Source organism: Engystomops pustulosus, chromosome 9, assembly GCF_040894005.1.
Source record: "Engystomops pustulosus chromosome 9, aEngPut4.maternal, whole genome shotgun sequence".
NCBI lineage: Eukaryota > Metazoa > Chordata > Amphibia > Anura > Leptodactylidae > Engystomops > Engystomops pustulosus.
Window position 1 is genome coordinate 97,007,986 of NC_092419.1, and position 17,834 is coordinate 97,025,819.

A 17,834-nucleotide genomic window follows, 5' to 3' on the forward strand; every position below is an offset into this window, starting at 1 on the left:
CTTTTGATCTAGAGTGCACCCCTATAAACTGAACTGAGTATATATGTTGGTTTGTATGTTCTTTTGTCCTGTATGATCTCAAAGTTGACTCGCACCTTATGTTTTTCATACATTTTCTTTTTGCCCCTTACTTTAGACATATTGGATTATCTACTTTTCATCTTAAGTAAGGGGCAAAAAGAGAAATTGGGCACTCATCGGACGATGCTTCCATGCAGGAATACAGAGAGGCGCTGGGCACGCCACAGAGTGCCGGGCTGTTTCATGCATGTAACGCTTTCTCACAAGCTTGATAAACGTGTTAATGTGTTTACGATTGTGTTTTGTAAACTCAAATGTTAACAGCTATTTAATAAGGCAAATCTCTCTTCAGCTGTGGCATTGCATTTTAAAACGCACACGTTAAACGCCACATGTGACTGCACCAGATCACCCTGGTCATATGACATTAAGTGCTAAATACTTAGAAGACATGGGCATGGGACATGGGGAGGAGAAGATGGGAGTGGCCGGTCAAGTGGGACAAGCCCCCCTCTAATGCCAGGTAATATGAGATAAAGTTGATTTTTGTGAGGGAAACAATTTTTAGCTAAAAGAAGGATATCAGTTAGTAAATAGGGCTCTATGGAAACATGTCACTAATCGTATTTGTAAAAATGTGTTAACAGGTTCCCTTTAATATCTGTGGCAGGGTTCCACTTCTGAGACCCACTGTTGCCTGTATGGGGCTATGGACACTGTGTACTCTGCTTTATACAGGTCCTAGTCTAATAAAATAAATACTAAACAACAATATAAATTCATGTTTTCTGTAAAGGTTTCATACATTATTTTCTGATTAAATCAACAGAGCCGTAAAATATTTCACAACCATAGGAAGCATGGAAGTGCCCCATAGCAGCAGCTTGTATTCCTCGGATGCTATGACACAGCCAGGTATCAATGTACACTGCAGTCTGGAGCGGATCCATCACACAGAATTAGCCTTGTCTGAGCCAATAGGAGGCAGGATCCAGAGAATCATGACAAAAATGACTGACAGGCGGCTGTCAAGCGCAGCGGGGAAGGGATACTGTGCACACGTTATGTAACAACCTGCCAGGGAAAGTCTCTGAGAAGACACGGCACATATTATTCTGATGCCTGGGTACAGGCTGCGCTGGGGGAGCTGTACTGTGATCCAGGGCACAAGACTGAGGAAACTGCTCTTACTGTAAAGAATCCTCTACATGCAGTAATATATCATCAAATGGTCACCAGGGATGTCAGAAGCTGAACACAAGCCGCTCTCAGGTAGAAAGGGTTCCGTCTTTTGGACAAGGTTCCTTTAAAGTTATGCTAAAAACTTTCTTCACTCATCTCTGACGCTGCTGCCATGGGCATAGATACCTACTTATTGGTAGACTATCACCTTCTCTTTAACAGGTTGTTCAAATTTTGTCCACAGGAGAGGGGATCAGTGGGAAGTCCGACTGCTGGGGCTTCTCGCCTATCACGGAAAAAAAAGGACTGCCAGCAATCCGAAAATGGGTCCTGTTCTCACCATTTAAACATAGAAGAGTGAAGGATATTAGCAAACACATTGGGGCGCATTTACTTACCCGTTTCTTGGAGTTCACAGAAAGTGCATTGTCCGACGATAAAGCACTGCGCCCGATATCCTGCATGTGTCGATTCCCCGCTCAGGTCCAACAGAGTTCACCATCTTCTTCCTGGTGCATGTAAGTGCTTGGTCTTGCAACACAATTTGAATGTTAAATCCCGCGTTCAGTCCGGATCAGTCGGATCATCTGACAGATCCCTCCCGATTTATGTCGCATGAAAGCCAGTACAGCTGTGCCAAAATCTGATCGCGTTCAGCACAATCCCAGTGTAAACCTGTTAAATACCTGCACAAATCCTGAAACAAATCCTGAAAACAGCGAACAGTCCAACAAAAGTGAGTAGCGTGACCCTTAGTAAATAAGCCCCAGCGTTCAGATATCTCCAGCACTCCAACAAACAGTGAAACCAGTCTTTGGGAGCAATGTAAATCATCTGCAACCCCACTGATTAGCGAGATTGGGTACCCCATTCCCTAAATAGCTGGGGTCCGGTTCATGTAATTGGTAGAGGTCCCAGTAACTGGACCCTTAAAAATCAGTTTGATTTAACTTGAAATGATGGGACAACCCCCCTTTAAATAATAAGTATGTGAGAAGAGAGGAGCTCCTGACTGAGGACTCGGGACTTCCATCAGTTTTCATGACGTGGTCGGTCTTTAAAGACGGTGATGGCGTCACGTGCTAATGGAAATGTTCCCTCTACTAGGACATAGGACCCCAATCTCCATTCTCTAGTTAGAAAATTTGTGCAAAATAAGTGCATTTACCCAAAGATGTGCCTTGTTGACTGCTAGGCCGCTACCCAACTATCCCTACTTATCCCTGGTCTCCCTTCTTCATTTTTCTTCACTCCTCCGTCTTTCGGACTTGCTACTCTCTCCTATTTATGGATTTGTTTTTTACCTTGTGGACCATTATCTGTATGTGACCCTGACATTGGGTGCCATTTTCTATCCACGTACTCATCTGCTCCGCTGTGATTTTTACTGCGCCCTCCACTATATTGTTATACACGTTTGATTCTCTGTACAGCGATTTATTTCTATCATTTCACTAAAAGCAAACAAAATAAAACAAACAAAAAGGATTTTTATTCACATGGCAAAACGATGGGCAAACTAATACAGGATCCACAGTCCCATTATAGCCAATGGGACTCCCGCCAAACCCATGCCCTCCCTGCCTCGCCACTCCCATGCCCCCCCCTGCCCCGCCAATCCCATGCCGCCGCCACAACCATGCCCCCCCCTGCCCCGCCACAACCATGCCCCCCCCTGCCCCGCCACACCACCGCGTTCACACTCCCTGCACCTGAATATAGTTTGCTGCTGAATATAGACCTGGTAGAGGGTGTCCTTATTACAAGTTACACCTTTGCCCACTTTGTTTACACCATCACGTGTCTAGTGCTTTTATTATTATTATTTAACCATTTGATCTATGTTTGCAACATTTGATAATGACTATTGGAAAATCCCATAAAGCAATAATAGGTTTCTCAACGTCCCTTCTGTTTTTTAGTGAAAGAATGTAGACGTGAAAACAAGTCCCATCACATCAATAACCCAGAATTACAGCGCCATAATTGTGAATACAGACAAACCGTATATTTTGCACTTCTTTTGATAGATCCTGGAATTTCCTGAGGCCTGTCAGCAGCTTACTTATTGCTAAAATTATTTCTGCCAATCTGTCTTGCCTTGTAAATTTTGAAAAATAAAATTAAAAAAAAAAAAAGTAAAAACCAAAGAGAAACAAAGTGAAAGCAACGAGTGCCACGTAATGGTATAAAGCGGGTGCGCAGCCGTGAATCCACCACAACAAGCCTCCTGTCACTTCTCCACAATGACTTATTAATGGCGATTTTCTTTCCCTTTTTGTAAAGAAGCCATTTGACAAATTCCCTGCAGGGTTTTCAGACCATGGGGCAAAAAATATATTCCTGATGAAGCCGGAGAACGACAAATAGTAAGTGGAGAGGTGAGTAACAGTTGCTCATGGCACGGGGCACACGTTCATGCCCATCAGCCGTGGAGATGTGACAGGCCTGGCTCACGCTGTGTCGTCACGTCTCGCTGTGTGCGCTGGTGAGTAATACAATCCTGAGCTCATCTCCTCAGATGCAGGGATGGGAACTACTCGCCATCCATCAGGCTTAAAGGGACGGTGCAATACACAGGATACTACAGAGACTTGCCCGGTTTAACCCATCTACTGAAATTTTTGCTACAGATTTTTGGTTCTGACGTTCAAAATAGCTACCATGCTTTTTGCAGTGCAGGCGATCCTCAACTTAAGAACACATTGGCGTCCGGGAGAGAATAGCGCCATATTCCGGAGAAAGATAGTACACGTCCTATCTTTCTCCCGGCTACGGAACGGTAAGTTGCCACACGTTAGCACCATATGGCCCCCATTCGGCGCCATTGCCCATTGCCTCCGGTGAGGGCCGTATATACCCTGGCTGTATACAGTCCCCCATACGGGGGTGGACGTAGCCTTACATACGGACCTCTCCGCCCACTTTGACCTCTGATGAAGCTCTCTAGATGTTACTTTAGTCCCAGGCCGCAATAATCGTCTGTAAGGTGTCTGTATTGAAGTTTTATTGATAATTGTTGACAGTAAAAAATGTCGAAAAGCCAATTGTCACTAGAGAAGAAGTGTTTTTTGTCTGAAGTTGAATATGTATACAAGTCAGAACAGCTATACTTTATAATTGTAGCTCAAGAGCAAATCTAAAGAACCTATCTTGTACGTATCCCAGGGACTGCAAGGGACACAGGACCGTGAGGTACGGACTGCATTACCTGTCCCTTCCGACACACGTTGCTATGCGACAGCTTTTTAATAGCTCTATAATTACACATTTCAGGCATAGGGGGTATTTCTCCCAATATGCAAAGCAGATTATGAAACTGTTATTTAAAGGAAATCTACCATCAAAATTAATTGTGATAAACAAGGGACACCTACGCATAGATCCAGGCATTGTGACTGTGGTAATCTTCTTGGATGTGTTTCAAAATCAATGTGTGTTTCAAAAATCAACTTTTATCATTATGATAATGAGTCCGAAGGCCTCCATGCTCAAGCTCAGGCTGTTACACGGTCTCACCCTCCCCCCTGCTCCTTAGCACTTCCCCCTCACTCTGCCTGATGTAATCTCACAGAACCAGAGAAACTTTCAGCACGCACGTGAAGTGCTCCTGCAGCATGGAAGGGCTCTGGAACCCTTCTGACTCATGAGCATAATTTTAAAAGTTGTTTTTAGAAGGAAGGAGTCCATTGCTAACAAATATAAGTTTACGACAGTCACTGTGTCTGGATCTATGGGCAAGTGTCCCTGGTTTATCATGATGGATTTTGATGGTAGATTTCATATTATTATTATTATTATTATAATAATAATAATGCAGATACACACAGAGATTAAAAACATCTGTGCCAAAAACACCATCTATGGAAAAAAACCTGCATGCAACAAAACTATTTTGTCCCGATAGACGCAAGCCCCTGTTCAGACAATGCATAGTAATGTAACCTATAGTAATGCAATACAGGCAGTCCCCGGGTTACATACAAGATAGGGTCTGTAGGTTTGTTCTTAAGTTGAATTTGTATGTAAGTCGTTACTGTATACTTTATCATTGTAACCCGCAGCCAAATTTTTTTTGGTCTCTGTGACAATTGGATTTTTAAAATGTTGGATTGTCATTAGAACCAGGATTAACACTAAAGCTTCATTACAGACACCTGTGATAACTGTTACAGCTGATTATTGTAGCCTAAGGCTAAAGTACAGTAAGTTACCAATTACCAGAGGTCCGTTTGTAACTAGGGGTCGTATGTAAGTCAGGTGTTCTTAAGTAGGGGACCGCCTGCACATACAAAAAATTTTTTACAGCGTGTACCACTGGAGATGCTCCGTTTCCTTTATGGACAAATGTAGTACATGCAACTCGAGACAATTTCAATGCGGTTGTGAATTTGGCCGTTTTGCTGTCCTAGTCTGACCATGGCCTTACAAACCTGAACTGAAGTGAACATAGGGATTTATGACATGGACTGTGAAGGTCAATAAATCCACAGCTGGTTCTAAAACTGGTTCAGAAGAAAAGTTTGACAGTCATCCATATCAACCAGTCACATTCCAGCTATTATATTTTTTTATTCCAGATTAATTTTTTTATTACAGGAATATGAAAGAAGCAAACCAATTGGTTGATATGGGAACTTTCTTGTGTAATGCAGGAGTAGTCCAGGTTCTTCTACCAAAATGTGCACAGAGGCTTATAGTATTTAGCAGACAAATCTCTAGTTCTCCATGTGAGCCATCCCAAATATTCTGACACCGCCCTGTGCAGCAAACAGCTTGTGTTATAAAATCCGCTGAGAAACATCTGGCCTCTAATTTTCTGTGTGAATTACAGGGCAGCGATGAGGAATACGAAATTCCTTGCAGTGATTTAAGTGCATTAAGGGATCTCTCAGTCAAGAGGACAGATATTTAAAGGGGTATTCCAGGTATGTAGTTTAGCAAGCTGGAAAGTAATTTCTGGGCTTTTGTTTATGAAGTTGGAACACCCCTTTAAGTACCGTATTTTTCGGACTTTAAAGGTGCACCAGATTATAAGGCGAACCATCAATAAATGCCTGCTAAAACGTCTAGGTTGATATATAAGGCGCACCTGATTATAAGGATGAATAAACAGCAGGTGAACTGTTAACAGTTCAAGGCAGCTGTTGACTATAAGTACGGTTCATATATAAAGGCGCACTGGACTACAAGGCGCACCTTTGATTTCTGAGAAAAATTGAAGGATTTTTTGTGCGCCTTATAGTGCGAAAAAATATATTACATATTAAATATATTGTATATTACAGAGCTGGTACACAGTAGTAAATTATAATAAAGGCGGTTTGGGCAGTAAGTCGGGGCCCATGGCCAACCAAACCCCCCACCAAGTTTTATACTACTAACCCTTTAAATCCTTGTACCTACTCTCACTACACATAAGAGCCATTTCAGGACCTTTGAAGGTCCCCCAAGGTCCTGAAACTGCACATTGAAAACAGGCAGTAGGGATGCATCCTCCATTGCCCAGTAAGATACATTCTAGTACCATATGAAGGAAGAGATTCCAGACTTGTGAGGCTATAATATTTATACAGCCCAGGGCCCATGGCAGGCTTAATCCACCCCTGCTGGCACATACACCCATTTAGAGAAGAACTGGGTCACTCCGTTTTGTACCTCCGTTGCAGTAACCAAACAGTCCATCTCTGTGTATTACAGCAAATCACCATTTACAAGACACACACTCCACGTCCCCAGAGCCCATGTACAAATCTGTGGCTGCGGAGAGACACGGCACGCCGTCTGCATTACAGATGGAACAACATGATGTGTTCTGAAGAGGAAAAAAATGTCAGAAAGAAAAATTCTGGCACAATACAAAATAAAAATCACGCCAATCTGCTGCTCAGTTTTATATGGTAACTCCCCACTTTGCACGGACCCCTACTAATATCTTTAGAATTTGTCCATAAAATACGAAATCCTAACCATCTACACCAACATCCCGTGCAAAGCAGATATTTCAAGGTAGTACACAACAAAACTCATATGGCCCTCTGCATTGCACCATTCCTCGGTTATTCTTCCTGGAAATGTATTGTGATCTGTATAGCACTAAGGAACATTAAAGGGGTATTCTCATCTGGGTACTTACATTCAGTTTCATTAATCTGCCATATGTAAACATTTCTTCAATTAGATGTTATTAAAAATAATGTTCCTGTGTGAAGATAATTTCTCATAAATGTAGCCATGTTGTCCCTTAGAAACGAGATGGCTTCCTCGGATACGGCCACCTCTGATGAATTGAGTGCACAAAGAAACAAAAGGTTATGGTATATAAAATGTCCGGGAGTTACTACATGTCGCACAGCCGTCCTGTGGTAATGATTGCTGGATCCAGGTGATCAGGCAGAGCTCATTAGTGCATGTCTGGCCACCGCTGCCAGAGTTTGACGTGGTCGTTTCCGAGGAAGCTATCTGGTTTCTAAGGGACAACATGACTATATTTATGAGAAATTATCTTCACATAGGAACATTTTTTTTAATTAACATCCAATTGAAGAAATGTTTATAAAAGGCAAATGAATTTAATTAAATGTAAATGCCAAGATGGGAAAACCCCTTTAAGCTTTATTATATTTATTTATTACTATTCACCTTGATCAATAGGATTTGCACCCATGTTGTCAGCAATGCTGCATTGCAAACTAAGATGTACAATTCCATGCGTAATAAAAGAGGGACAACAAAAACAACAATAACCCTGTGGTTGCAATACGACAATGTTGGATTATCATATTGCATATAGACGGCCGTGAAATTTGGGCAAGTCATAAACAGTGCTTTCTAGTAGTTTTATAGGAAGACTGATACAAGATGCAACTGCTTGGCCCCAATGAAAAGTGTTCAACTTGCCAATCCTGCAACCCATTAACCCACTCCTCAGGAAGTACATAATATGGGGGTATGTCACTCTCATGCTCCAACCCATACCCATTACATGGATTACACCTCCATCATAACAGCTGTACAGCGCCCCCACCAGACTGAGTCAGACCCTAAGTGTTTGTCACTTGTCAGTGCTCAAAACTCAGATGATGCCTCAGCTTGGCAGCAACCTGGTACCTGAAATAGTTCCATTCGCCTCTATGCCACACAGTCATATCACGCATACAGTCACTTACCAACACAACCCCTCAGTACTGATGTCACTGATGACATCACAGGATGGAGATTAAAGGACGGATGCTGCCCAGCATTGGACTTTGAAGTTCTACATATCAACTCAATGCGATTTATAACAGAACAGAACACAAACCCCATAATGCAAGATTAACTACACCCACTAAATCCCTTTAAATGACCTCTATCACCAGGATGAAGGATTGTAAACCAAGCACCTAACATACTGAGGTGTGCCCCCTCTGGCAGGATCTGATGTTCTTTAAGCTTCCAATGCTCGATTTTTTTTTTTGTAAGTTTAAAAAAATATGCAAATATGCCTGAGAGGCTCCATTACCACCTATGGAGCTTGGAGGCGCTCAGACTCATTTGCATAATTTTAAAAGCTTTTTTTAAAGAATAAAAAAAAAAAACTAGGCCATAATAAGTACAGATCTTGCCAGAGGGGGCACACACCAGTATGTCAGGGTGCTTGGTTCACAATCCTTCATCCTGGTGGCAGATTTACCAACACAACCCACCAGATGGGTACACTGTCACTGAAGGCCCAATTCCTGGCAAGATGAGATCTACATTGTGCAACTTTTCTCTTTTGGGATCAAAGGAGGAGAAGGTGTAATCATTGGCTCCTATAGAGAATCCACTATAACATTTGATACCTTCTATGCTGCAGACTGGAGAGTAACAGTATTTACCTATGAACTGTGCCATATAGAGGTTTAAACATATACCCCAACACCCATAAGCACCTATATATTTCTATAAGATGATGAGGGCAAATAGCCTGTCCAATGCAGCCCAAATAATATGGCTTCATCGCATAACCTGTACACATCAGGGCAGATGCCGCCACTGTCTGGTCCTTTTCTTCTCATGCCTTTGGGACATGTAGACTGTACACAGCTTCCCCATATAACATGCAGTGAGGAACATCTGTATGGAGCTCTATGATGGAGCTCTGCTGCAGAAAAATGCAGCCTGACTTCCAAAGAGGCCAAACAGCTCTGCAGTGCAGCACCGGTGAACTGACCCCATAGCTGCCAGCATGCCACGTATCTGACAAGTATGGAGATATGCTGCCCTCCAGGATGCCACCAGCATATCATTTATGATGGATCTTCCAGCAAACACTATGGACACCGGTAGCTCTAACACAATCATAAGAGGACACCATTCTAGACTACATCTCCCTGCAAGCCCTGATAGTAGATGTCAAGGCCTGCTGGAAAACTGTTGTGGAACTACAATTCCCAGCATGCTGGGAGATATCGTTCCACAGGTTAAAGACCACCGCCCTACATCAAGGATACACATATGGCGGCTGTGAAGCTGTGACCATTGTTGGGCATGCTGGGAGATGTAGCTTCACAGGTTACCTTTACCAGGGATGTGCAAAAGGCAGCAGTGGGACTACAACTCCCAGCATGTGGGTCATTGAAAAACATTCTGGGAGTTGTAGTTTCACAACCCTGTACCAGGGATCTGCAACCGGTGGCTGCAGAGCTACAAGTCCCAGCATGTGTTTTGGAGGCATGCTGGGAGTTGTAGTGGCTCCAGATGTTGTGTACTCACTTTCTCTGCAGGGTGGTGGCCGGGCTGTTGGTGGTGCTGTGTCCGGCTCCGGGGCTGGAGCTGCGGGAGGTGGCCCGGTTAGACCTGGGGGTGTCCCGGGCACGGTGGTGGTGCGGAGGGGTGGAGTAGGCTGCCTGGTACCCTGCCTGGTTCTCCCCGCGGTGATGCTGCTGCTGCTGGTGGTGGTGGTGATGCTGCTGCGGGTGATGGTGATGCCCGTAGCCCCCGCACCCTCCTCCTCCGACCGCGTCTCTGTAGTCAGCTCGGTGCTGCTGCTCCACCCGGCTCTCCCTCAGCTCCCGGTTCTCCTGGCTGACCCGGTCCAGCTGCACCTCCAGCTCCTCAATGCGGCGCCGCTGGGTCTCCAGTAGTTTCTGCTGGCTCTCGATGATGTTATTGAGCTCCAGCAGATACTCTACAGCCCGGTTGGGGGATTCCTGCCCCCCGGGGTTGGGGCCCGAGCCTGCGCCCCCTTCCATAGCCGCCGGGTGGAGGGTGACGGAGCTGGGCTGCGGGGCTCGCTCAGGTCGGGCGGCCGGGCATGCTGCCGGGGGCGGAGCGCGCGATGCTACCGCGGAGACTGCTGCAGAGTCACTGCGCACTGACAGCCGGGAGGAGCCGGGGGGCGAGAGGCGAAGCGCGTCACTCTCCGCGGGCGCCCAATCAGCGAGCGGGGGTGGGGCGTGGCCGACCAATCCGCGGCTAGAGTGTAGGCGAAACAAGTGAGTGCCGCCCACCTCCGACCTGTCAGATGTGACACCTGTGGGGGCTGCGGGACGGGCGTGAACTACACTTCCCATCATGCCTCGGGAAGGAGTGCCTGAAAATGAAAATAAATAGCAAGGGCCAGGGGCGACCTGTTTTGGATGCACGTGGCTACTGCAGCTGACACTGAGCAAATATTATGGGAGACTCCATCCACACGTCACATTGACACCAAGCATACAGTAAGGGTTCAGAAAGATGGTTAAACATTGTAACTTTTCATCATTGTAAACTTTCTCCCCTGCCTCCCTCTGCTTGGAGCTTTTATTATAGTGCTCACTGTCGCCCCCTGGTGAGTCACAGCACACGTGCACACTGCTGCCTCTCCAGTGTCTACCTGTGTATACAGTAACAACCCTGCAGAGTATTGTTACTTCATCCCCTTCTATTAATATAGGACAAATCCACTGTGACTTACTATCTAGTGTACAGGGAGAAGCAGGAGTATGGCACCCCTTTATTCTGTTATTAGCTGGGGCTTCTGAGAGTCCATGAATCCAAAGAATAGGCTGTCACTTTCCTAATCCTGGACAACCCCTTTTAAACTAGTGATAAGATGACATAATGCATCTGCATCCATACATCACAGAAGCCACAAGGTAGTGGCATACACCAGGTACCAATAGGGATCGATAAAACCCAGTGACCTATAATAGGGTCCTACAGCAAGGACGGGGCTATTCATCGCATCACATCTCATAGGCGTAGAGACACGAATCTTGGAAGTACAGGTAAAATATATCAATACAACTGAGAGAGAGAGATGGGACTGGAGTCAATTACAGCAAGCTTTCTCAGAAACCGGGCAGGAAAGTGTTTAAGGGGTTGTCCACTTCCAGCACATTCCAGCAAATAATTGATATTGTGTGATGTAAAGTTGTACAAATTTTTAATATACTTTCTCCACCAATTCATAATGGTTTTTCTAGATCTCTGCTTGCTGTCATGCAACAGGAAACTTTACTTCCTGAAGATGAAGTTTCCTGTTGCAGGACAGCAAGCAGAGATCTAGAAAAAACGTAGAAAAGTATGTAAAAAAAATGTGTATAACTTTTCATTACACAAACATTATCAGTTATTTGCTGGAATTTGCTTTAAAGGACATCTAAGAACAGATCACGGATTGTAAACCAAGCACACTGACATACTGGTATGTGCCCCCTCTGACAGGATCTGTTCATCTTTTAGCTTCTTATGCCCTTGTTTTTAATAAAAGAGGGCTTTAAAAACTATGCAAATGAACCTGAGGGGTTCCAGTCTCCATTAACTCCTATGGAGCCTAGAGCCCCTCACGCTCATTTGCATAATTTTAAATGGCATTTTTTTTACCTTAAAAGTTAGGGGATACGAAGCTCAAAGAAGAGCAGATCCAGCATGTAAGTCCTTGATCTGGTGATAATGTCCTTTAAGTGAACAACCTCTTTAAATCAGGGGGAGACTTATGGATCTCCTTTTTCCCTGCCCCTGTAAGGGTACATTCACACATGAATTTAACACATGTGGTTCAAAACACAATGCCACAGCTGCAGAGAAATCAGCCTAATTAAACCGATGTTAACCTTTGCGCTCACAAAACTCAAATGTTAACACAATGTTAACACAGGTGTTAACATGTGCACTTCCAAAATGCAACAGTTAACAGTCATTTTATAGGACAAATCTCTCTACAGCTGTCGCCTTGCGTTTTTGAAATGCATGTGTTAAACGATACGTATAACTGCACTCTGCAATAGTGTGATGCGTCTCCGTCACAGATGAGGTCACATAACGATTTCCTTAGCATATTTTTCTCTGAAATGACGCACGCCTTAGCAGGACGAGTAACATTTTTAATCAACACAAGGCACCAAAATACAACAGATCCAGCACTGCCATGGGGAATTCACAGAGAGTCACCTGCAATTACCTGCCTGGGTGTGACGTGTCCTTAGTCTAGAAAACCCAGTTTTCTGCAAATCAGGTGACATCACCTGTAGGGTAATACCATATGCATGACTTCTAAATGTCACAATGTTCCAGCCCAGAAACTAGGAACTCTGATGTAATGATATGAGGAGCATCATGCCTATGTCAACACAAGGATTACACTGCTGCCATAATCTGCCATGACTGTATCCTGGTTGGAAAGAATCCATGTAATACAGCCCTCAGGATAGAGACTTGCCGCACCTAGAGGATCCGCAGGAACACAAATGTTACCAGCTCCTGGGCCTGTGTCTATATCTGTGTATCCAGCTGTTTATGCATGTGTAGAAATATATTTGTGAATATATCGGCACAGACTAATATGTCCAAATTACTCTTATCCTTTCCTGCAGAGGCCATATAATATACTCGCCTATGTTTCTGATCAGGGACTGTTGGTGTCACCCTACCCTAGTTTCATACTGGGGCATGTCCGATTTGCCAGGACTGTCTCAATAAATCTGGGACAACTGGCAAGTATATCCAGGGCTGTAGTAGGAGATATGATCAGAGACTATACTCTTAGACATGTTTTATTATCAGGCATGTTTCTGTGTTCAGACAGGGCAACATGCACTTTAATTGAAAATTAAATATTTGTGCATGTCAAAGGGGGTGACTAACTAGGACGACACCTTTTATGTGACATTTTAAGGGATATGTACGGAATAGAGGATGCTTTTATGACATCCTTTTTGTCCGCTGAGCTGCAGTACCCTTTAAAACCCCTTTTACCCCATAACACCCCTAGACCATCAGGAATATTGTAATTAGCTATAATCCCTTCACTGATATAATAATTCCTTTATTTATATAGCGCACATAGATTACGCATCGGTGCACGGAGCTTGCCAAATCAGGCCCTGTCCCCAATGGGGCTCACAATCTAATCAACCTACCAGTATGTTTTGGAGTGTGGGAGGAAACCGGAGGACCAGGCGGAAACCCACACAAACACGGAGAGAACATACAAACTCTTTGCAGATGTTGATCCTGGGACTTAAACCCAGGTCCCCCAGCCCAAGGCTGTAATGCTAACCACTGAGCCACTGTGCTGCCCTATACCATCATAAATGTAACTAATAGCCTCCTCACTACCTAAGATCCAAAGGGATTTTACCAAAATTACCTTCTACACTAGCCCATGTTTTCATGTGTTTTGATGGAAAAAAAACACATGGGGCAGGGAAATGAAAATTTTGGAAGATATTCCAATGAGCCTATAGATGGAAGGATCCACCATAGGGGTCAGTGGTCCCAGTATTCAAATGTATGCATATTCCTTACTATAGCTGGCACTGTGAGAATGTTAGAGATTGTATATGGGGTTATATGTCTAGAGCAATGGTGGCGAACCTATGGCACGGGTGCCAGAGGTGACACTCAGAGCCCTTTCTGTGGGCACCCGGGCCATCACCCCAGTGCACCAGACAGGACTCAAAGAATCTTCCTGCTGTTCCAAGTAACTTAAAACATGCTGCTTTCAGTCATATATGAAAGTGTTACTTACTCCGTTACTTGGGACTGTAGGAAAAGTGGGTGAATTATCTGTGGAGGACCTCCTGCTGGTCCCACGATTCTCTGTGTACAGAGGGACACTGGAAAGAAGCTAAAATGATATAAATTTTCCATCTTTCTACTGTGTTGCTGTCCTCAGGAGGCCAATATGATTAAAAGTTGTTGAAGAACAGGGAGCAATAAGTTACTGCTTTAATTTTTGGTTGGCACCTCGCAATAAATAAGGGGGGTTTTGGGTTCAGTTTGGGCACTCGGCCACTAAAGGGTTCGCCATCACTGGTCTAGAGTATCATGTATATTGCTTATATGGCGGTAGTATATGCTGCAGCGATGTACAGCAGCACATACATGCATAGACATGGGAAATATCCCAAGGAGCCTCTGCCACATAACGAGATGTCTGTGTTATACACAGTAGCAGCCCCATAGTTTATACTGTCTACATGTGTGTTCTTGTGTATGTATGAATGTAAATCCTGCAGAGGGTTACATGTATCGTCGCTGTATTGTGTGATATCAGTCTGGACATTCTGATATAAAAGTGACTCACTCTAAACCTTTGACTGTTCCACCTCATTGTGGCTGGAGACAGCGGTCCATGCGCCCCCACCACCACACCGTACAATGCATTGTTGTTTCTACCTGATATCCTTTACTCATTAGGCTACACTAATCTCTAGAAGAAGGCAAAGAGCTCACACTACACAATGTGCCAACTCCCACATGCTTGCAGAAAAAGGGGGGGACGAGGGGTGTGAGAGAGGAAAAAAAATACACCCACCCACACGCTGACAGACGCTAGCAGAAAGCAGCTCAATATATCCCTGTAATGTCTTTACAGCAGTAATTCTGCCAGGCTCCATCTCATCCATGGGGGTCTTCTCATGCCGGCGTAAAGGAGACCACTGAATTATCCACATCTGGCTCAGTGGTTAGCATTACAGCTTTGCAGCGCTGGGGACCTGGGTTCAAGTCCCAGGGTCAACATATGCAAAGAGTTTGTATGTTTTTTCTGTGTTTGCGTGGGTTTCCTCCAGGTCCTCCGGTTGCCTCACACATGCCAAAACATACTGGTAGGTTGATTAGATTGTGTTCCCCATGGGGACAGGGACTGATCTGGCAAGGACTACATAATCTGTGTGCGCTATATAAATAAAGGAATTATTATTATTAGTACATCTGCACCCACTTGTACACTCACATATCTCAATATATGAAATATAATACTAAGACCCCATACACATAAGAGAAAAGTGAAAACTAGCAAAGTTTGGGGGAGGATACTGACTGTCCCCCTAAAGATAATGTCAGTGGAAAGAAGAATTGGACATGTCGAATTTTCAAATTTCTCTTGTTGAATCTTTTGTTCTAGAGAAGCAAGTAAAACAATCCAGCACTCATGGAATGGCTTGTACTTTAAAATGTTCAATCCTTTATTAGGAGCATCAGAAAAACGGAATTACGTGGCATGATGGACAGAAGACGGACACGTTCCTTTAAGGTCTTAATCTTGGCCTGGCTTTTGTTCTCCTCCTCTTGCCATTCTACATATTCTGTGTATTGTATCCAGGCTTCTATGTGTATTGGTAGGTTGAAAGGAATAGCTTGCTCCTTTATCTGACATGGGGACCATGAAGACCCTGTGCTATTCTGTATATTTGGACATCAATGATCCAACCCTTCACATAATTAAGTATAATTCAACGTCACATACAGAATAATAACCCAATTTCATTCAAATTCTAATGGAGGGACTAAGGGTTGTAGGCAGGTGAATAAACCTTCTAGATAGACACATATGAGAGATAATAACCTGTTGGGCCTTATATAGATCATACACTGCTGGTGGCTTTCTGCCATCTAGTGCTACTATGTGGATTATAAATGTCGCTTTCACTCCTACCTTTAATTATTGCTGCTGATGCTGCTCTTCCGGTGCCCATACATGTGATAAAAGGAGCATTTGATTGCTTCTCTGCTGTACTTTCCTTCTTTTATAGGAATTCACAACCTGCAAAACACATAAACACGTTATGTATAACCACACATAGGTCTGTAATATAACCGCCATGTGGTGCCTCTGTAAGGTGACATACAGGCCCACATTTGTTAAAATGTTTGCACCAGTTTTCTTTGCGCTAGAAAGAACGTGCAAACTGCTTGCACATGCAGTTAAAGGTATCTCCACCAGTTTTGTGAGTCGCGGCTGCACTGTGTCCATAGAAACACTCCCTGGACACAGTTTGCACTGTTTTTGATAAATGTGGAACATACTCTTTCCTTGTGGTGGAAAAATACCTTTACAATACATAGGACCACATTTATCAAAAACGGCCTGTGAAGTGTGCAGGGTACGACAGATTCATGAATTGTGGGGCATGTTCATCATAAATGTGGCGACCCTGCACTACTCTGGAAGTGTGCACTTTGTTGTGGCGCATGTTGGACAGAATTGTGGTGCACAGTTCGACTAAGGGTGATGCCACACATGGCGTTTTCAACCTGTTTTTGGTCCGTTTTTAAAGGGAACCCGTCATGCAAAATAACCCCCTTAAACTAAATATATTTTCATAAACTGCCATTAGAGAGCATTGCCTCTATCCCTTCATTGTCCCTCTACATGCCTGTAAACCTAAGCAATGAGGTCCTAAAGCTGTATGCAAATGACCTGTGAAATGTCCAATGAAGCATTAGCATATTCAAGCTGTCCACTCTATTCATGAGTGGGAGGCACAGCCACACCCCCAGTGCATGACTGACAGCCTGTATAATGATGTGAGGCTGTATAATGATGTGCTTCCTGGTGCTAGTGGCCACGCCCCCTGCAGCCTGTGTGTGCATGTGTGTGTGTATATAGGAGACATACAGCAGCTCCAGGAAGCCATGTTACAGCAGAACATGTCAGATTCATGTGTAGCTGATGTCTGTGTCTCTCACCTGTATATTAGGAGGATGCAGCATGTCAGCAGATGCAGCACACACACTAGCAATGCTTTACTATACATTACACACAGACCTGAACAGGGGGAGGAGAGGGGAGGCAGGCCCGGCGCCAGCACCCGGCCAACCCGGGGTACTGGAGGGCCCCACTCGGGCCCCCGGATCAATTGTACTAGTGTCGCTATAAGACATTGGTACAATTGATCACCATCGGGATCGATCACTTTTCTGCCTCTATGCTGCGCTGGTCGGGAGCGCAGCATAGAGGCAGAATCTAAAACTCACCTGTCCCGGTTCCAACGATGCAGCGCTCCGCAGGGTATGCGACGGCTTTGAAGCCGGCGCACATGATGACGTCATCGGATCACGTGTGCCGGCTTCAGAGCTGGCGCGTACGGGAGGCCCAGGCTGAAGACAGCTGCAGGTGCTGCGCCGGGGGAACCAGGAAAGGTAAATTCTTTCTTTTTTCTTTTCCGTAGGGGAGTCAGGGTGTCCGTGGGGGGATCAGTGTTTATACAGGGGGAGACGGAGGGGGGGGGGGTGTTAGTGTGTCAGCAGGGGGGGTCATTGTGTCCACAGAGGGAGGGAGGGGGTCAGTGTGTCCACAGGGGGAGGGAGGGGGTCATTGTGTCCACAGGGGGAGGGAGGGGGTCAGTGTGTCCACAGGGGGAGGGAGGGGGTCAGTGTGTCCACAGGGAGAGGGA

General features: G+C 44.7%; 1 protein-coding gene across 8 annotated transcripts in view; it reads right to left on the reverse strand.

Annotated features, from left to right (window-relative positions):
- The window catches only part of IQSEC2 (IQ motif and Sec7 domain ArfGEF 2), a 152,922-nt gene that overhangs the window by 112,591 nt on the left and 22,497 nt on the right, over positions 1-17,834 (reverse strand). For 3 of the 8 annotated variants that reach the window (XM_072124257.1, XM_072124272.1, XM_072124271.1), the window contains exon 1: positions 9,943-10,559. In XM_072124257.1, the coding sequence (XP_071980358.1) occupies positions 9,943-10,421 (479 nt within the window). In that variant the 5' untranslated portion in view covers positions 10,422-10,559. Of the gene's footprint in view, positions 1-9,942; positions 10,560-16,093; positions 16,202-17,834 lie in introns of those variants that run through there. The other 5 variants (XM_072124260.1, XM_072124258.1, XM_072124259.1 and 2 more) reach the window with 2 other exon arrangements.